Source organism: Symphodus melops (genome assembly GCF_947650265.1).
Source record: "Symphodus melops genome assembly, chromosome: 21".
Taxonomy (NCBI): Eukaryota; Metazoa; Chordata; class Actinopteri; order Labriformes; family Labridae; genus Symphodus; species Symphodus melops.
In genome coordinates this window covers 12460859-12483008 of record NC_136711.1, presented here as the reverse complement: position 1 = coordinate 12483008, position 22150 = coordinate 12460859, and the positions used below count along the sequence as shown (strand labels likewise).

Genomic DNA, 22150 nt, shown 5'->3' with positions numbered 1-22150 from the left:
GGAGTACAGCAGCCAGCCAAAGTGAACAATATTTATCTCTCTCTCTCCCTTTATTAGGCTGAGCAGGACAACGGTCACCCTCTGCCAGCTTTTGCCAACCTCCAAATCGAAGTTTTGGATGAAAACAACCAAGCACCCTACTTCTTGGAAACCAGTTACCATGGGTACATAAGTGAGGCATCACCTGTGGGAACCACTGTGGCAACCAATACTGGCCTTTCTGCACCCCTAGCCATTGTCGCGCTGGATAACGATGTGGAGGAGGTGAGGGGAAAAAGCATGCAGGGCTTTTATTGACGAAATGAATTATAGGCTAAATAATATTCATATGCTCAATATCAATTAAAATTCAATGGTATACATTTGTTTTAAATGAGGAGACTAATGTAGAGGTTCCTTTTTTTATGTTTGGAGGTTTCATTTACGTTGTTTGCAAACTTAATATAAACATGTAGCTTTTTGTGGCTTTTATGCGAAAAATCAAAATCAAAAATCAACAACAACATAGCAATAGAAATCATTTATGGAAACCATTTATGGCTGTCGAAACATTAACATTTTTAATCTGATTAAACACATTTTTCTGCATGTTTGAATTTATAGTTGGGCTTTTAATATTGTTTTAAGTACTTTACTTGCTGTTTGAATTCAACCCTGTTTTTATTTTTGCATTTCTGTTGAATCGAAGGTTTCGGCCATTAACTTAACAACGGAAAAATGAACTTATTAGGAATCATAAACTTAATGAAAACAGCTATAAGAAACTGTAAAAAGCCAAGTATTTTATGTGGCAATGTGGATATTATTTTTGAATTGTCTACTGGGCTGTGAAATAAGATATTAATCCTTCTTTTTTATCACTGTGACTACAGGGAGACACTGCAGAGGCATATGTGTGGTGAACATTAAAGGACAAAATTGCATGCAATTAATTGCATAAAATACATGTAACCCCTTAATTAATCATGATTAAAAAGTTAATCCTGACAGCCCTCATTTTTATATCCATTTAGCTATTAAACATTCACAAGAAAAATCATTGTTACATTATTTGAAAACCTTAAACATTTGAGGAATCATTTAACATGAGCTGTTTAATGTGCCTCCTCTACAGCTGACAGCCAACGAGACAGCTGTAGGTATCTGAGTGTTTTCATTCTGTCTTTTATCTGTCTCCTTAAGATGAGTTCGCTGACTCTTTAATTCAATGCCTTCAGCTTAATGTCTGTGGGCAACTTTTGAGTAGGCTAATTATATAATTTAAGCTGTGAGACGTAACAATTAACTTGAAAATGTTAGCAAAGCTTAGCCAATAATTAGCTCATAAGTAAACTCAGCTAACATAAGGTCAGCTAGATTTTTATAATTGTTTTGCTAGCTTGTCAGGTAACTTAACAAAAGCCCTATGGTTATATTGGCTTGAGCTAGTCAGTTAATTTAGTATACATAAGCTCAATTTAGATTTTATTAGCTGCAGAAAGCCACTTAATTTAGCTGATATAGGGCAAGCTGATAGGTTTTTGTCAGCCAGCTAAAAGTTTAAGCAAACTCAATTGATACTGTATTAGATGTAGGTAATAAGTTAATTGAGTAAACACAAACCCAGTTCATGTTTATGTGTAAGCTACCTAAAATCAAGCAAACATTAGCTGCTCCTTGCTCTATTTTTCAAAAGCTCTGTAAACAAAAGTGCATTCCCTTCAAAAGCAACATACTGGTCTGTGATGCTATGCTATGAAGCTAAGCTATGATGTTATAATCCCTGTTTGATTAGTTAACCAATGGCTAACTGTACTTTTAAGCTGTTGTGTACTTTTATTTTGATTATTAGATAATTATAACTAACAAATTATAATATAGTATACAGGTCTCATGTATATAAGTCATTGCTTGAATGTTCAACTGATTTCAAACAATATACAATCCACATCTTAGCAAAACTAGTCACACAGTGACTGCCTCTTTATGAACAAAAATTAAGGATTAAGCCACTGAAGTTTCCATTTCTGTCATTCTAGTTGTTTTTCTGATCTCTTCTTTGTGCCTTGTTTGCAGTGTGTGAAGTGCCTTTTCTAATTCCCTCTAAATCTGAATAGCAAAACCATTTACCTTTTAATTTGCCTCTCAGTGATAATGTAAGAATCTACAATGCTCCAACATTGTATTCGCCCAAGCATTCCCAAGAGCTTACTTTGTTTAAGATGCAGCATGGGCTTTTTGACAAAAACAGGCTTTGGTTCACTGATTTCCAGAAGACCCCCACAGCAAGGAATGAGCTTAGTTGGGATGAAATGTGTGTGTTTGTGTGTTCCTGAGATTGCTTGTGTTTGTATGTGTGGCGCTTGATATACGCCGGGTTATTTTGAATATTGCTAACCTTGTCTTTCCTCTGGCATTTAAGTACCAACAATGATGATAAGTCCTAATTGCTTTATGTGGCCTCCATCACTTTTATTTATGTGTGCACACTGCTGTGTTTGTGTGTGTTTGTTTATTTATGACTCAACACTGGCAACATCGACAATATCAGCCCCCCTACACTGCTGAGCCAGCCCTATCTGCATGAGAGCTCACACTCACACATGTACACACCCACAAATGCACACACACACACACACACACACACACACACACACACACACACACACACACACACACACACACACACACACACACACACACACACACACACACACACACACACACACACACACACACACACACACACACACACACACACACACACACACACACACACACACACACACAGGAGATGACTGTGTGGGTATCATCAGGGGAGGACTTGGATGAGATTGTGTCTTTATTACGGAGTATAGCACACACAGCCTGCTTAGGAGTATTTTTATGTGATGAAATCAGAGAGGAGGAGTATTTCATTCACCGTTTCCTATCTTAGCACTAGCTGTTTTGCATCTGGGAGAATTGCATTTGTCATGTTGTGCCCCTTATTCATGCCCGTTTTACTAATTTGTTTAGGCTTTTAAAACAGAGAATGGAACATGGGAATGGAGATAGATGTCTGATGTTACTCCAATTCTGTTCTTCCAATTCTCTCTAAATCTTAATTTTGCACTGATGGAGAGGCAAACGACCAGTATGTTTCAATTTGATGGTGGTACTACAGATCTCATAGATGTAATCATGTGTCTTTTTATTGTATAAAGTACCTTGCCTTGGTGATTCAAGCTCGTGGATTACTGATATGAGCTGTTTCTCTAAACATCTCCCTCTCTCTCCAACAGACTAGAGATCCGCAACTCCAGTTATCCTTGGACAGCTATTATCACCTTTTCTCAGTGTCTTCAGCTGGAATCAGAAGATATCTCACCCTGTTGCAGCCACTGGACAGAGAAACTCAGGACTCCTACACTTTCACGGTAAACCCTACGACCTTCGAATTTCTGTGCAATCGTTTAGATTTACAGCAATCAAAGTTTCAGGAGTGACTCTACTTAAGCAAGGTTACAAGGTAACTCCATCAGTTATTCCCAAATGTCAAAATGCTACCGACCAATATGAATCCACTGTTTCAATTATATAACCTTTAATCTAAAGTTGTGTAGAATCAGTGAGTTGGTCACCTTGAGTAACAAGGGGATACTACCTAACTGTCTGACAACGTTAAAACCGTCAAATCGTGCATCTTAATCTCTCTGCCATGTTAGTTGCCATGTTGTTTGTGCCTTCTGGGGGGATACGTATAGGGTCAAAATTGGACTGCAAATTAGCTTTATTGGTTTAATGGCACTCTCTCACTTAAAAGTCGAGATCTTTAGTTAAGTCAAATTCGAGAATTGTTGTATTAATGTTTCCCCATTTCTTTACCTGTTCAGTGTTTGTTTTACGTTTATTTATTTGTTAGCCAGAGCTAAAGAGTCAGAATTTTTGTTGGCTTACAACTATAGAGTTTACAGTGAACTATAGTGACAAGAAGACCGCTTTTTGTTGTTGTGCGTTAAACCACACGTGTCCTTTACTCACTGCTCTCGAGTTGATTGAGCAGGTAGAGAGTCAGCTACATTTTAGGAGCACTAAAACTATCAGCTTCTTTAGATTGATAAATGTGGTCAGCCACCGCCATCTTACAGTGTGGGAAACTCAAGTTAACTCGCTTATTCACCAGATTATGGATACACCACTGATGTAGACTGTTAAGCTTTGATAACTAAGCTTTTGCCAACCCTGTGTTCCTCTCTTCAACAATTTTTTTGCTCCAGAAATACAGCATGGTGTCAACCAAATGCAGAACAAGAGGCTTGATATTTCCAGTCAAGAAACCAGTTTTTTTTACCATCTTTTATGCAGTCCATAATTTAGGCCAAAATTTGGCTTTTCTGTTGCATGATTTAGAAGAAAAAAGAAAAAACCTAATTAGAGTGTCTCTCTCCATCAGCTTCCCTCTTTCTCTCTGTCTGTCTTGTGTGCTTTGTTGTAATCTTCCTCTGGTCTACGCTTCTTTATTTCATTTTTGTTGTTTCTCTCTCTCTCTCTCTCTCTCTCTCTCTCTCTCTCTCTCTCTCTCTCTCTCAAAATACCATCCTCCCTCTTGTCTGAGTCTCTCTCTTATTTCAGTGCAATCAAATTCAGCAGCGTCTTTATTGGTGGGCCACAGAGAGGCTGCCAGTTGCCAAGCACAGTGTATCTATCTATTGATCTGCAGCATTCATACAGCAGTCAGTTATCTGTCAAGTTCAACCTGGTCACACTGCCAGTGTGTGTGTGTGTGTGGGGGGGGATTGTATGAGTTTATGCATCCTTTTGTATGCATACATCTATTTGTAAGTTAAATGTGGAAGCGGCAGAAGGTTTAGAGTATTGATTTAGAGGCAGAGGTGTACAGTAATCATCAAGAAAGCCTTGCAGAAGAAATTAAATTCCAGATGCAGCGAGAGAGAGAGAGAGAGAGAGAGAGAGAGAGAGAGAGAGAGAGAGAGAGGTTGCTACAAGACATGCAGGATGGTTTTCATTTAAAGGAGTCAATCAGCTTCTTGGCAGATGAGTCTGTGGAGGAGATTGGTATCAGGGAAGAAGCTTCGGCTGATATGAAGTCTTTTATTCACTATCAAGGGTACAATGTTTGTTTGGGTGGGTTTTTTTTGTATTTTTCTATGTGAATGTAATAGTGAAATGGTACAAGGGTTTATCGACAGGAGCAAATAAAAATGAATAAATTCTGCTTGAAGGAATAGCTCTGTTTATTCAGGAAATAAACCTATGTGCTTACGGCAGATGTTTTATTGATAGCACTAACAGAGCTCTCTTGTCGGCTTGATAAATAATAAGCTAGCGCTAACAGGCAGTTATCTTAGATTAGCATAAAGACCAGAAGCACCGAGAAACATCCAGCTTGGTAAAGTCAAAAGCTCCTCAGATCTCTAAATTAGACAAATGTCATGTAATTTATTGTATTTTAATTTTTAATTATGCATTTCAGGTTGCCAACTTAAAACTGGCCTGGGACTACAGCTGGAAATTAGCCACTTTGGCTAAAGCTACTCGTTTTATTGTAAAAGGAGACCATCGACAAAATAATTAACTAAACTAAATCTGGGTATCAAACAATGGGGCAACTGAAGGGAAAACAAAGAACCATGGGATTGGGTAACACTATTGTTATAAATTGACAAGACAAAGGGACAAACATTTATGTGAAAATGAATAGAGTATAGAAAGTAAAGTGTCATACAGTAAATATAAGCAACCCTAATCTTTTTTTAATGTAAGCCCTTTTTAATGACCTTCTATATATCACTCTGTTTGTTATATTTACTATGTCCTCGAAAACATCTGGTGTAAAAACTGAGGTTTTTAAAGGCCCTTAAATAGTGAACCCCCCTCCCTGTAGCACCAGCTGTGTCAGTTATATCAATAGTTAGGATGTTAAGTGCAGAATAAACCCCATATAAACACTAGATAGATTACCAAAGTACTGTCATAGGCCTAAGGTAGGATCTTAGTTGTGCACGTCGTCCATACAACCAGAAATATTGTTTTAACTACAGATCAGTGAAAATCATCACCCTCTACTTCTCATCATCCCTCCAAATCATCTCACCTATCAGTACGATACACCATGACAACCCTGTTTTACTTTTCTTTTTTTTTTTTTTTTACAACTATTGGAGCTGGGTGTAAGATTTAAGTTTTAACTTATGCCCACATTGGAACGATTTAGCTGGTGCAAACACTAAAATGTTAGCAGTGCGTTAACTCCATCCTAAATTGGAAATTAGTGCTAAGTATGGACCAACGCAGAGCTGGTGCAACCCAGTTCTGCTCTCTTATTTCCTCTTTATGTTCCATCAATGTTCACACACGTGTCAGTCTAACTCATAGTGAAAGAAAGCATTTGGCCTCATTGTTAAACTATTCCTGTAAGAAATAACTTCATAGTAAACTACTACTTGTTTCCGAAAGCTCATGTAAATTTTTGAATTGTAAAATGGGACACCTATTTGGGTTGATCTTTTTTGTTTTCATATTATTAAGGTCACATGGCATCAACAATCATCGGAAAGATTAAGTGCACAATAGTTTTGAAGAGTTTTAGGTTGCACCAACAAAAACGTAGATAAACTATAGAACAGGGGGTGATATTAAAAAAGCAACAAAAAAACCAAAGGAACATTCTCAAGTTTTCAAAGACATGTTTAATTCACAACTCTTCTACCTTGGGATAAGCGTAGCTTTTGCAGCTGAAATATGTCAGAAGGAACCTTTTCTTTCTTGTCAAAATATAAAATAAAACAATACACATTTATTTATTCTCTCTGTCTGTGTCTGTGTCTCACCAGCTTTTAGCATCAGACGGCGTCCAGCAGAGCATGCCTGTTACCATGGTGATAACAGTGCTGGACGCTAACGACAACACTCCAACTTTTGCAAACGTCTCCTATAATGTCAACCTGTTTACAGACATGATACCTGGAGAAACAGTGTTACAGGTACACACTGCCACAAACATTGACTGCATCTTAATAACTGTAGTGCATCTGGAGCGATAAGACGCATTCAGAGTTTTGTTTTGTTTTTTTCTTCACAGCTGTCAGCTGTCGACTCTGATGCTGGTCCTAACGGTCAGGTGACCTATAGGATCTTAGCAGGTGACCAGGGACATTTTGTTATTGGACCCAGGTAAATACATGACTTGTATTGTGGTATTATTTTGAATTTTCTTAAGTTTCTAAAGACTGGCTGTGTGGTCCTGATGTAAAGCTCTTTGTCCTACATACGTCAAAGATGCAAAAATCACAAAATATACTTCTACGAGGGAGGTTTGTCGCAGACCTTTTATTGACCGGGCTCAGTGAATAATACTATCTGTTGGCATGGAAGCGAGTAGTTTGTGAAACTATACTTTTGACTTATTCAAGGGATTTTCTGTGTCAAAACTCTGTCATGCTGTTATTATGTAGGGCATCGAGCAGGAGACTAAAAATCCACTTGCAAAACGACAAACACAAAAAAGTCCCACAGTTCCATGTAGATAAAGATGAATGATGCTGCTGTTAGCTCAGGTTCAGCTGACTTTATCTGTACCACTAGGTAGAATTGTTTCGCAGCCAGTGAGATGATGACATCCATTATGACACGCAGTGACACAACAGATGTAACACGAAACAACACAATAAAGAAAAAAACGACAAACCATACTACTAAGAGTGCACAAGTTTCACCAATCAGGGCACATAAAAGAGAAATATCAGTAAAGAAAAAATCACCCGTACAAATAAACTGTTTATTAAAGCCTGGTTAAAATGAAGTTTAGGACCAAAATAAATAACTATTAAGTGTCATGTGAGGTTGTTCAGAATATAGAGGAGGTCGATTTGAACAATCCCACAGGACGTACAGAAACACTACGAAGCCTCAGTCTGAACTGCAGTTATCTTAGATATTCAACGAGTAGTTGATTCATCAATGCTAACATGCTACGCTAATCAGTTTTATTGAATTTAGTTGGCTAAAAGTGTTGATAAATATTGCATGGACTGTTTTCACAGCACTGGGATCATCACTGTGGCAGCAGGTGTGGAGCTCACAGTGGGTCGGAGCTTTGCTTTGACCGTGGAGGCCACAGACAACGGACAGGTGCCCCATAGACGGTGAGGATTTATTTCTTGCTTCATCAGTCTCTTCCTTTGTCTGAGTGGAGCAGAGGCTTAAAAGGTCATCAGATTTCCTGAGCGTTCACTCTCATTTCTAAGTCGCTAAAAAGGCACTCATCACCTCTCCTCTCCTTTCTTTCTCTGCCCTTATGTTCAAAGTTTCTCCTCTTTTTTCAAGTACACACTCAAACTTTTAATCTCGAATTGTTTCGTGAATTATAACGTTGGATTTTAAAAATGGCAGGAAATGATTCCGACACAGGAAAATGTGTAGGCATCGTTTAACTTAGAAGATATTGAAAATTAATAACATTGTGCCTCACTAGTACTTACAATACGCCCTCCATGACAAATAGGAAGGAAATTAGACTGTCTGCAATTTTAGCAAATGCAGACAGTCTATATCTGGAATAAATGAAACAGATGGAAGAAGAAACCTAATGTTGTCCATCTCACTCTAACAGATAAGGGCTGACGTGATAAGATGACTTTTTTTTTTTTTTTTTGTTCTCTGCTGCCTTCTGTTTCCCGTCTCAAGCTGCCCTATCTCTCTATAGATTCAATCAATGTGGAGAACTTTCAACAACTCAAACTATTCCACAACTTACAGCATTTTGTGAAAAGAAGCAGCGTCTCTTAATGTGTTGCAAACCCTGTGTTTATTGAGTTGGTTCCTACAGCCCGGCACAGGGAGAGCAGTTAAATTATGGAATTTATACTTAAGCATTAGTTTGTAATCTCTGAGAATAAAAGCAAACATTCAAAGTCTTCTGGCTCACCTGATACAGAAATGCAATGAAGAAAACTAAAAAAAAAATTACACAAATAAAAAGGAAGTGGCATCAGTGAAAACGAGAACAATACAGTCTGAGCTATGGCCCGTGCCTGCACAACAGCCTGGTGGCTGCTGATTCTCAAGGCACACTTGGGTGTCTTTCTTTGTAATTTGCCCTTTCCCGTACCTCAACGAAGGGATGAATTGGCTCTGCAACGTCTTTGTAGAAAGGACAAACAGACTGAGTCAATGCTCTTCAGACCAGCTGCACAGAACAAAGGAAGCACTTAGGCACACAGTTCAGTTACATACAGAGATTTTCAAATACAAATTTAATGAAAGGCCAAAAAAAAACACAAAGAAAAACACCACACTTTAAAAATGTGTCTCAGTTCATCAACACACCAACAACATCCTCTAATATGAGATTAGAAGGAAAGCAACATATGACACGTGAGCGTTATTAAGTCCAAACTAAGTCTCTGCTCTCATGTAATGCTTGAGAAGTGTTTTCATCTGGCGTGCATGTGGACAGGCGAGAGCTGTCATATTACCCCCCTGCTTCAGCAGCAAAAATCATCATGACAACAACAAGAGACTGCAGATTTCTACAGCAAGGCAAGAACCCATCGCAGCTAATAATAATATGTGGACAGTCATAAAAAATGTTCATCACAGTTACAGCGTGTATTTAAATTCAGAGCTTCAGATTCAGTGTGTCTCAGTCGGCAGAGAAAGCGTGTGTGTAAGGAGGGTTTAATGACTAAATCTACATTTACACTCTTTATTCCAACACCGACAAAGAAACAGACCGCTTCTCACTACAACAAAATGATCGATCATAATCATACATTTACTGTGCATTCCTGTGACACTGTTAGAAAAGTTGATGCTGCAGACTTGCAAAAATACATTTTATGGCGTCACCCTCTTATTGTCTGTGTGACGGTGAATTGCTGTTTTGTTGCTCAGAGTAATCAAGCTTTTTTTTTTTTTTTTTTTTTTTTTTTAAAAGAAATTTGACAAGTTGAAACTGTACTTTGTTGTGTATGCTTTGTGTTGGTGTTATTGGTCCTCCCAGTCATTTGCATTTGGAAAACAGTATGGTGGGTGGGGGAGTATAAACAGGGAAATTACATCAGATAAGTTTACTAAATATTTTCACTGTGCACAGACACTCCTGCCTGCCTTCACTCCTATTGAAAAAGGCTTATTGATCAAATAGTGGGACACAACTTGCCATGCCTGCGCCCTCAGTACATCGACATTGACTCGATACAGTTGTTTACATTTCCCTTCTTTGTCAATAGTTTTGAAAACTTGCTTATTTGTTCAGACCCTTATCCTCTTTTGCAAACTGAAATTGTCCTAACATATGCAGTGTCATGCAGCACTGCGGAGGTAAGAGTTATGGTAAATAGATAAAGAGCTGCAACGCTGCTTAAGCAGAGCAAACAGTGAAGTTTAGAAGAGAAAAGATCTGATTTGATCAGCTTTATTTATTCATGGCAAGTCTAATGCATTATAATATGCCCAGATCAGCCCAGAAGCAATCCCCTGTGCCTAAGAGAACAATCTAGTTCAAAAAAAGAAGACAATTCATTTGCATTTGGAAACCTTTTTGTTTGATTTATGTGTCTGTAAATGCCACAACTGCAATGGGTTGCTCATTCCAACTAAGTTTGTCAGTCATCATAATAACTACAATCCTCTCTGGTCTTGTGCACGTCTCCAACTCTGTAGCTGCCAAATCAATACAAAATGTGAACCGCTGCAGATCGAGGTGGTTCCAGTGATTGGCTGGCAGATTGTCCCCATATTTCCCCAGACCCCTTGTCTATCTCAGCTGGAAACATAACCTGCATAACAAATCAATATCTATCTGTCTGCTACCTAATTAATTAAGACTATGGCTCAGGACCCAGAGTGAGCTGTGTTTCCCTTTTCCTCTAACAAGGCATGAGTGACAGTCTCCAATGCTAGGAGGCTGGAGCTTTTTTGAAGAATGCCTCAGATTCATTTTTCATTCAGATAAAGAGGAGCCTCTGCATGGCCTAGATAGATGCAGATCATAATACGGCAAACAGTCTATGCTCGAAGCCTCATTTATACTTTTATTAAAGTGTAGGGTGAGGAAATAGAGGGCATCAACAGAACAAACAGATGAGGGAGGATCAGATGAAAGACAAATATCCTGATTGAAGTTAAGAAGAAGAGAGGATGTTGCATTTCTTTCTTTAGGGCATGTAGTGAGATATATAAATGGAACGAGGCCATCTAATCAATAACTCGACAAAAAAGATTTCTGTATCATAATAAACATGGATTTTAAAGAACTCTAAAAAACTAAAGAAAGCCAAGTTTGAGTACGTTTACCTTTTTATATTTTATAAAGGGATATAAAATCAGGACTCCCTTGAAAAAGAGCTTTTTAACAAAAATAGGGCTTTTCCTGGATAAACAAGGGTTAAACAAGTAAGATAGAAATTAATACCAGAGGGGGATATTCTGGTTCGCACTCTGTTATTTTTACTGCCACCCCAAACTTGAAAGAAGTTTAATGAAATAGCACTGCTTGTTATTTGTCCTTAAACAGACAATTTATCATTGGCTTTAACGATTCAAACACCAGCATTTCAGTAACAATGAAGTTCTTGTAAAACTCAACCTCATCACTTTTTTTCCCCTCATTGTCTACTTAGAGGTGGCTCGAGACCCAGACTTATTCTTCTTCCATGCTATCATGAGATAAGGTAACCCTTTATTCATCCCACAGCAGAGGAATTTACATACCAGTCTGAAAATTGAAAACCCAAATCCTCCATCAAACTTACAGAGAGCAATCCGCCCCCCAAAAAACATGGAGGGGGGAAATTACATTACCATACAGAACTTAATAGATAATTCATTAATGCCAAGCACTGGTTACAAGGAAGTCGCCTCATCAAGGGCTGGTGGGTTGTACACCTGAATAAATCAGCAGGTTATTATAAAGAGTGGTCAAATTAGAGTTAGGAGTACGAGCTGTACATCTGGGATCTTTGAAGAAGATAGGGTTAGCATACCAGACTGTTTCTCTGACTAACTTCACTAACTTTTGTCTGCTGCTTGCGTAAGAGTTCATTTAATTGCAGGATTAATTTGCATTGGAGGGTTTCAACACCAGTCACTTGAATCCGACTTGAATCCTAGCTACATAATTACACCTATACGCCTCAGGTAAAATGCTGTTGCATCAAACATATAAAGTGTATTCAAATGAACCTTGATCACTCGCCAAACACTTAATAAGAAAAATCAGCCTGCCACCAGCTGCATCAGCCTTCAGGCGGTCTCTCCATCGAGTTGATTCAGCAACTAATGCTGTGCACACAAAATAGAGCCGAAGGTGACGACAACACAGCACACGTTAATGCACTTAGTTACATGCATTATGTGCGTCCGTTGAGGAAATTTCTAGAAACTTGGCTTCACACAAGAAAGATTCAAGAGACTCAGATGGCTTAAGATGAAGATGTTTATAAATGAGTCGAGAGGAGAAAAGACTTTAAAAGTGCAAATGGGATGCACTGTCAGACCGTCCCATAGGCTTCTTATTTATCCTAAACAAGATGCTAAAGTCAGGGACATATCACCCTACCTACTCTACCTAAAACTGGATTGTGAAGTTTAAAATAATTTAGAGCAGACACCTAATCTGCCAAACAAACCAGATATGAAGGGGGGGGGGGCACAGAGGGACCATGGTTTGCATAGTCACAGCTTACCCTATCAGCTGTGACTGTCATCAGGGACAGGGAAGAGTAAGCTAAATGTCTTTACATCTACATAGATACAGAACTTCCATCACAATGTGAAGAAAAAAAAAAAAGACGTGAAGCTTACACATGTAAAGACGCAAAATGGATTAATTGTAGTAGTGTTCGGATTCAAACACAAATGCTTGTTAGACACTTGTGAGACAGACAACTGAAACTCAAATAAAAATTGTTAAACAAAAGCTTAAGAGTCTACAGCAATGACAAGTGGTGCAATTTGATGCAGAGAATCCGGAGTAGAATAAACAGGCTGGCAAATTGCACCCAGGGACAAAGCAATTCACCTAAACACTCATATTACCCAATAATGAGTTGCTGGACTACAAAATAACTCTGATTGAGTGGAGAGGAGGAGGTTATTTGTGTGTCCAGAGGGGCAGATTGGGGACTTAAATGTGAAGAGGCTGAAATGAGCTCAAAAATGTGCTCAACACCACGCAACGTAATATTTCTTCCAACCTTTCAGCCTTGTGTTGGTGTGAAATGTGTGTGGGAACATATAGTATTTGTTTGTAACAAGTAGAATTGCTTTCATTGGTCCACAGAGAGTTTTCGGATTGAAACAGAAAAGATGCTGCAGTGGAAACCGCAACCGAGTAATCTCCATACCCTCAATCGGTTTTCATCAATAATGCCATCTGAATCATTTCACTAAAACACTGGCTTTCACTCTGTCTGGCGGCTCATGTTCTTTCAGCCTTTATCCTTTTATTTTTTTATTGTTTAGAACGTAAACAGATTTCGCGGGCTATTGTTTAGACCCGGGGTTCTGTAGCTTTTTCAGTCAATGCTCCAGTTTGAAGAGTTAATCTCTCCCTTCTCTCCCTGCTGGTAGTCTGCACTCTCGCAAAAGTAGGAACACAAACTAAGTCCCTAGGCCTTCTTAGACTGCAATTCAAGGTGAGGAAAATCAAACCTCACTTGGGGGAAAAAGAGGGGGAAAAACTGGAGTAAAAGGGTTCCTTTGGACTCTTCCTCAATCTGATTATATGTACAGGTACTTTGAAATTCCCCAAATCATTTAAGAATGTTGCACTGGCTTAAGGGACAATCTTTCTGAAGTCCCAAGAACACAAATAGTCCAAAAATCGAACTCCTTTCTTGGGCAGTATTATCTGGCAAACTTTCAGGGAACATACTGTGAACCTTTTGGGGAAACATTACCGTCGGATGTTCCCTCTGTGTCCTTCCACCGTGTTCCCAAAATGTTTTACGAACATTCAGTGACTTGATAGGAACCTCTTTCTTATAGATATCTTATATTCCAATAGACTGTTGTTATGTGCTCAACTGGAAACCAAGAAGGAATGTCCTTTGAAGGGAAGGAAGTTCAGTTAGCAGGCGTTCCCCGATGGTTATCAAGGGAGCTCTTAAAAAAAGTCCTTAAGGAAACATTTTGAATGTGACCATCTGCTTACATTTCAAACGTCCTTTTTGTAACTTTGTCATGTTAGCGTGTGTTCTAGCTGTCTCCTAATGTCTTCTAGGGATTTAAGCTGCGGCTGTGATTGGGATTTTTGTTAACTTCAAACTTTCAGGGTTAATTGCACAGTCTTCCCACAACTTCCTCTTCAATGACAGCTGGGATTGACCACAGCCCCCCATGACCCTCATGTGGAATAAGGACTATATATAATGGATGGATGGATCAAACAGATATTTTATTATAGTTGCATATTTCTTCATTTTAAAAAACGTTGTTTTAGAATACACATGTTCCATGTAAACCTATAAAGCAGACAGTTTATTAGTATAACATCCAGAAAGGAAACAATACTTCTTAACTACCATCTAACCTCATTGTGACTCAGTGTTTTTTATGCAGATGGGGGTGTCCAAGACAACTTGTTTCCAACAAAATTACTTGCGGTGTCGCCTTCTGAAAGTGTTGTTCTCTGCCAATGGATCATCTTTTGCTGGAAGTCTTAATTGAAACTTCTGGCCCTCACAGTTTGTTCTTTGGACTTAAAGAATGGATCACAATTAAAACTAGAGAGATCATTATGTATTTATTAAAACACAAGTCCTCAGTTCTATGTTGGTCTTTGTGCATTGTTATCTCCCAATTTGCCAGTCGATACTGTCTCCAAATTGTTTGCAACACAGCCCTCTCAACTGTGGGTCTCAAATGTGACAGACTATTTTTGAACGAGTGCTGCTCAAAATACAGTATATCTATGAAGACAGCCTATTAACAGCCAGCAATGTTTAACAAAAGAAAAGGTAAACAAGGTAATTTAAGTCATCATACTTTACTAATTTATTTTCTTTTGGTGTCATTATCTCAATGTAATTCACCTTTTTTTACTTTCTCTCTATTTCCTCAACTTCCTCTCTTCTATAAAGACTTGTTAATTCCTGCTAAAATTATATTCTAATAATTTTGTATTACCCATGTCCTCTGAATCCACTGACCATCCTAGGTTGGTTTTGTTTGCCGTTTTTATGTAAGGGGTCCTTTTGAGAAAAGGGCTCATTAAACAGGCTCATTAAACATTATCTCACTTTAGGAACAGGAAATTTGAGCATTTATTAGATTAGGAAACAGTTGTACTCATTCTAAAATTGCTGCTTTTCTTCCGCGATGTTAGACTCACAGCTGACATTTTGCTTTTCCATTAACCAATCATTAAACACCACCATACCAAGTGGTATTAACTTTAAACACCATCTTCAATTTTAAACAATTATCTTAGCCTGCCGTTCTTTTTAAAGCACCTTTGGTTTTTGTGTCATCTTTACTATTTAGTGTCTTTTTAATTTCACAAAGTAGACAGACCGAAGTCAAGTGTACTTCTTTCTTCAAATTGTTATTATTAAAGGTAGTCCTTCAGAGTCTGTGATGAAAAGCACATACCTAGCAAGGTCTGTTCCTCATTGCTCAGTGTCCTAAATATTTGACCTTGGCAGGCAATAATTGACCAGTTAGACACAAGTGACTAACACAGCCGTGTAATGAATATCTGTAATGAAAAGTCCAATGCATCATCACTCCATTTATTCTAAACTGCAGCTCTAAGTATAGAGCTGCATGTTGAAAGCCTAACAGACCAATTTCTTAAGAACACTGAAGCCACAGTACATAATTTACTTCTGAATGTTGCATTATAAAAGGGAACATCAATTGATGATGTTCAATGGCACCAACAAGATGGCGTCACTCTCTAAAGACATATGACATATTTTTCTCACGATCAAAGCATAGAAAATAAAAGATTTTGTCTGCATAACTCTGCTCCAGCCTTCACATAAATAAATCACTGAAACAGCAGGATAAGTTTGTCAAATGGCACAATAGAAACCTTAAGCCCTGCAAGAAGACGTCAGCACTCTCTCTTTGTTGTTGACTCCACGCTCTTATCGATTAGTTAAACACGGCATGAAGTGCAAAGAAACAAACACTCGCCGGCCACTCTTAGCTTAAATAATAGACCATTCGCCCTGCCTGACACTGCTTTGTTGCCCGCTATCCTCTTGTGCTGCCCTCCAGCTTTTTACTTCCTTCTTTTCTCCTCTCATCCCTCTCCAACATTTCTCTGCTACTAGTCCCCGTTTTATCTGCTTTTCTGTTTCAGGCTGTGTGGTGTCCTATCTGCCTTAACCAATTCTCTTTTATCTTTTCTCTCTTTAGGTCATCAATTACCACGGTCTATATCGAAGTTTTGCCCCCAAACAACCAGAGTCCTCCCCGTTTCCCCCGTCAACAATACAGCCTGGAGATCAGTGAAGCTATGAGGACAGGAGCTACACTGCTTAATCTGCAGGTACAGTCACGATCTCGGTTACAAACAAAGCCAGGCTGCAGCCATTTGTCCCACTGTAGTTTTTTTACTTCCATTTTCCTGACATTTTCCCAAAAATATGTTTGCAATTTGTTGATAACTTTCAATGTATGTTAATAGTTATCTGTGGTAATTATATCTTACTACAAACCTTTTTATTATTATGTCTTATCCTTTTTTTGTTGCAATGTGGTTTAACTGTTGATTTAGCTTGTTTATACAATACAGTGCTGAACAGTGTTAGTGATTTTTTTCACTACATTTAGCTTGGCTGAAACTTTTTTACATTTTCAACTTTTTTTTACATTTTTAAATTCTGTTTTTTATAGTGGTAATTGCTTTGCATATTTTATTTTATTTAAGCATTTTTAGCCTTGTTTTTTTTTCTTTTGCACCAATACATCAAGACAAATTCCTTGTAGGCCTACTTGGCAATAAAAATTTATTCTGATTCCAACTTTGAATTCTTTAAATTATTTTAACTAGTTCAAAAATGTAAAAAAAAAATATTATTATAATAATGTGTTTGCATTATGTTAGCTATCTATCTCACCAGGTAAACCGGTATATTGGTCGTTAGCTAACTTGTTCAACTGTAAATAACACATTAAGCGAACAGTTTCCATATTTCTTTATGATCTTCAGCTGTTTTTTAGCAAAAGGATAGGTAGTTCGACTATCTAGATATAATCTTGAGCTAGCTATTTTAATATTCATTCACTGCCTTAATCAAAATGTTATCTTCTTCTTTTATGTTAGCTAACTACTTTGACTATTAGCACATTCAGCTAACTCACGAAACGTGTCTTCATTAAGCTAACCTAATCAACAGGTTAGCCTTTTTTTTTCATTTAAAAAAAAATCTATTTGGTGGAAACAATAATTTAACTATCTGTTTTGTTTATTTTTACTTTCAGGCAGTGGATCGGGAGAGGGACCCTGTTGCCTACAAAATACACAGCGGAGACCCTGATGGTCAATTTGCACTCCAGCAGAAGTAAGTGGGCTGACAGACTCAACTGTTATTATTTAATGCTTCTTGGTTAGCTCCAAAAGCACTGCCCTTTTCCTTGTTTGTGTAAAAATCTGTAAAAAAAAAAAAAAACAACTACAAAAAAGTGTTATTTCAGAGTGAATGTGTTTGAGGTTAATATCAGTTTGAACTATATCATCCTGGGAACTATGAGGGCTTCACATAAACACACCCACACCCTCTCTCACATCCACACTCACCACAGCCACTTACAGACTTTGAGAGCTTTTGTTGCATTTACTGTATTCATTTAGTGCTCATTAAAATGCATTTCATATGCTACATTGGGAAAGATCCTATCTACATGGGAGGAGGAGAGAAAAAGAGACAGACAGACAGACAGACAGACAGAAAGACAGACAGACAGACAGACAGACAGACAGACAGACAGACAGACAGACAGACAGACAGACAGACAGACAGACAGACAGACAGACAGACAGACAGACAGACAGACAGACAGACATGGTAAAAAGAGTGCAAGAGAAGGGGCATAATTCCAAATATGAAAGAGAAAAAACAGGGACGAGAGAGATTGAAGGGTTGGAAAAAGACGAGCGAGCAGGGCAGAGATGGAGTAGAAAATGAGGGACCAAATGTTAGAAAGCTGAGGAGGAAAGAATTAACAACGATGACTTACAAATTAAGATTTCATAAAAGGATAAAAACACAATGTTAGTAAAGGAATTATCTGAATAGAAATCCTCAACTTCAAAGATTGAAACATGTGTAGCAAATACTGATGTTTTCATGTCATTGGTCAAACTGTGTTTTCTAAGGCACCAAGAGTGCTTACACACTTTATGGAGTGATATAATATTGCATCTGTGCAGAATTTAGCTACTTTAAATCGACAAACAATTAATGGAGAGCACCAGAGTAGGCAAGGATTCCACATTTTGCAAGATAGACAGCATTGATGGAAACAAAATGTCCAAAAGATTTGAACTACTTTGATACATAATTAAGTGGACCAGCCTCAGAACAGGATGCAAAAGATGAGCTCTGTGGAGAATTTTCACCACTGATTTTAATGAATTTAAATAAATTTGAATTCTCTTAAATTCCCTCTTAACAATGGTATTTAGATCCTTCATACATAAAGCACATGTTTGTCTTCAGAGCATGCATATTAAGGAGTTGTGTTGTACTACTGTAAATAGGATGACTATTGGCTACAATACTACGTGTTTTTGTGTGCATGTTCAAGTGTGTACATGTGTGTTCAGGGACTTGGCTTTTTACGAATTCGCTATAAATATCCATGAACAGAGCTTCTCATCTTTCCCTCGCTGGACCACTTAACATATGCACTACACATTTACTCATGCATCAACACACGCTACACGCTCTGTCAATATTTGGAGAAAATGTGCATTTTAGATTGTGTCTAATTCATGCAAGTAGCCCAAATGAGAACTACTTTAATCATTATGTAAATCTTCACTTTGAAAATAAAAAGTATCTAATCAATCAGGGCCAACATCAAAGATATCTGCTGGTTTGAATGGTCAGAAGTCTCAGACTGCTGATCTTCTGGAGTAATTTACTCACTTATCACTTCTGCCCTCAAATCAAACTTTTATCTCTGAGTTTCTGATTAGACACTTTGAGTTGTATTAAGTAAGTTACTTGAATATACGATTTTATGACTATTAAACAAAGCTGAGGTTTTTTTTGTGAAAAAGGGAATCACAAGCAGGCTCCTACTTTTCCAGTTTTTAACCTGTTCCCTTGCAAAGTGTAAATTCAAGCGTTGAGGACATTTTTAGATACTTGACTTCACCTAAGTACGATTCAGGATACTCGGATGGCTTCAACTGAAGTTGTTTATTTGTGACATGTAATACAGTACATTTCAAAGCCATTTCTACCAGACAGCCCAGCGTAATCACTGAATAGTTACTTAGGATAGGATAGGATATAACTTTATTGATCCCCAATGGGGAAATTCGGGCGTTACAGCAGCAGCAGCAGTGCAGAATCAAAAACAAAAGTCAAAAATCGAATAAAAAATAACAACATAAACATAAATACAATCCAGGTAGTAAGGGGGGGATATATACAGAGGACTATAGCACGGTGGACTCAGCAGGGCAATGGAAAAGATATTAATAATACTGTGCAGTGAATGGCATGTTAAAGTTAAAGTGACCAGTGAAAGAATTTAAAGTGGCATTGTGATCAGAGGGTTATGTAAACAATATTGACAGTTATAGTAATAAGTTATAAGCATAATAAATATAGTGCAGTTTGACTGGAGTATAGATATATAGTTATAAGAATATAAGAGTGTATTGTAATAATGTAATATATAATATAGATAGTATAGTATAGATATAATATAATAATAAAGGTAACATAATAACATTGTAATAATATTGTATACTATATATAAAGAGAATATATATAAATTCAGGCTAGCTCCTATAATATAATAATAAAGGTAACATAATAACATTGTAACTTGACATCTAACTGAGATGTCTGTACGTGGACAGAAAAGGGACATTCTATCACATAGGGGTTTTAAATGTCTGAAGTGACTCACTTTAATCTGTATTTGATTTATGAAGATCTGCTACATTTACAGTCTTTTTTTGTAGGAGCCACAATTACCTTATTATAGTGTTTTTAATGACACGTCTCACTGTCTCAGCCATTATAGCAACATCACCCAAGAGGGCATGCCTTGATGTTATTGTGGGGGAGGAGATGGGTGTCAGGCGTAATCTGCATCGCCATAGTAGCCATAACCACAGTGAAAACACACGTCTGGGTGTTGAGGGGTTTTTATGTTGCAGTTTTCAGAGCTTGCCAACTGTTTCGATGCGTCTCTAAAGGGGTGTTTTTAGAGAGGAATGCACATTTTCATTTAGAAATGTTCCCCATGTTACCAGAGTTAGCGAAGAAATGACTTACATTCCCAGCGTCGTAATGATCATGGCTGCGACAATGAATAACTTGTAACAACAACTTCAAGTAAATTAAAGGATTTTTGCAGATGAAACTCAATACATAAATAATTTAAGTTGGCAGTTTTGATGAATTTTAAACTAACTCCAGATGGGTTAACACGGCTCTCTGTGTGTGTTTTCTGCAGTACAGGGCACCTGGTCCTGGACAAACCTCTGGATCGGGAGTCTCTGGATTATTACTCCCTGGTGGTCACGGCCTCAGACGGACATCCAGATGGGGTAAGAAAATCAATTGTACAACAATGTTGTGTCTGTTGCGAAGAGTTAACTAAACCTCAGCAAAGTTTTTTTTTTTTTTTTTTTTTTAAAACACAACATACTCAGTTGTTGGCGTAATCGTCTGTCTGGTTTCGAACGAGACCTGCTGAGAACTTTGCGAGACTTGGTCAGAACCTGACGTTGAAGAGCAGAGCACGGAGCAACGTTGCAGAACATGCCCACCCTGGCAGCTCTTTCAAGGTCACGCCCAAACGGGAGCTCACTCAGATTTCCCTGCAACTACAAACAGCCAATAGGAAGCAAGTGAGAATGAAGGGGGGGGGTTGGGGGGCAGCCGCTGAAATGAACTGTTTCAGGCAGAGGCTGAAGTTAAGGATTTAACTGATAAATTAGGTTTTTGAGATACACATCTCGCAACGCTGCCCCCTAGGTGTCCCAGACTGACATATTTAATGGTGAAAAGTGAGTTGGATAGATCTCCTGAGTGAGGCCTCACCTTCCCATTAAGTGAGTGTTTATAATTTCAAATCAAACAATCAAACGTGACTGAGAGACCATCGCAGTATGGAATGTGCATGAACGAACACTCGTCTTAAATCGTACCAAGAAGGACTAATGGAGGTTTGAAACTAGCCTTGTAATTGTCTTCTTTGAAACAACTGTATAATAGTGCAACAAAGTTAACCAACAACCACATCATTAGTAATATTGTTGTCTGGGTTTAAACCTGTTTGAGGGGAAAAGTATCAAAGTTTAATCACTTTAGTGACACTGCAGAGTTACTGGGTTGTGTCATAATATGCAATCTGCAAGAGCCAAAAATCCTGATTTATCTCACTTCATTAATGCCTTTTGGATCATCAGGTGAAATTATTCTTTTCATGTCAAAGTTTATGATCAAAGTCTCTGGGGAAACCTTTGTGCTAATGTTTTATTTTTCAGATGAAAAGACAAAAGCGGAAAAGAAAGAACTGCTTTCCAAAAATGTCTCGCCACGACGTGCCGGTAGAGCAGCTGAACGAGCTCAAAGCGATGCTGGGAAGGCATTTTCCTGTCACACTTTGTCTACAGATTGCAAGAGCTGTTTTGCAAAGATGATGGCATGTGCGCCCTTTCTCATGTACTTATTTGATCACAGGCCACCAGAAACACTTTCTATAGCTCTTTCTGTGTTCTTTTTTTTTTTTTTTGCTGTCCTTTTAAAAAGTCAAACCCTCAGACTCTCTCTCACATGAAAGTCAAATAAAGACAATAGACCGACTCGTCCCTCGCCTCCCCCCTCTTCTTTTTTCCTTTCTCTCTGTTCTCTTCCTCATCATCAATCTATTCATCTAGCTCTAAGAAAAATCTGACTCTCTTTCTCCTCTGCCTCCAACCTCCCGCCCCGTCATGCACATGTCAATTAAAACAAAAGGC

At 38.1% G+C, this 22150-nt stretch overlaps 3 protein-coding genes across 3 annotated transcripts in view; 2 read left to right on the top strand and 1 right to left on the bottom strand.

Moving 5' to 3' along the window:
* LOC306842253 (protocadherin-15-like) overlaps window positions 1-22150 on the top strand; it is a 153516-nt gene that overhangs the window by 65205 nt on the left and 66161 nt on the right. The window contains exons 12-19 of the mRNA XM_079372380.1: window positions 58-264; window positions 3264-3398; window positions 6816-6965; window positions 7064-7155; window positions 8025-8126; window positions 16354-16486; window positions 17422-17501; window positions 20641-20734. Of these exons, the coding sequence (XP_079228506.1) occupies window positions 58-264; window positions 3264-3398; window positions 6816-6965; window positions 7064-7155; window positions 8025-8126; window positions 16354-16486; window positions 17422-17501; window positions 20641-20734 (993 nt within the window). The remainder of the gene's footprint in view (window positions 1-57; window positions 265-3263; window positions 3399-6815; window positions 6966-7063; window positions 7156-8024; window positions 8127-16353; window positions 16487-17421; window positions 17502-20640; window positions 20735-22150) is intronic.
* LOC306817223 (leucine-rich repeat-containing protein 51-like) overlaps window positions 1-22150 on the top strand; it is a 121838-nt gene that overhangs the window by 76417 nt on the left and 23271 nt on the right. The window lies entirely within an intron of this gene.
* LOC306817216 (supervillin-like) overlaps window positions 1-22150 on the bottom strand; it is a 262812-nt gene that overhangs the window by 227762 nt on the left and 12900 nt on the right. The window lies entirely within an intron of this gene.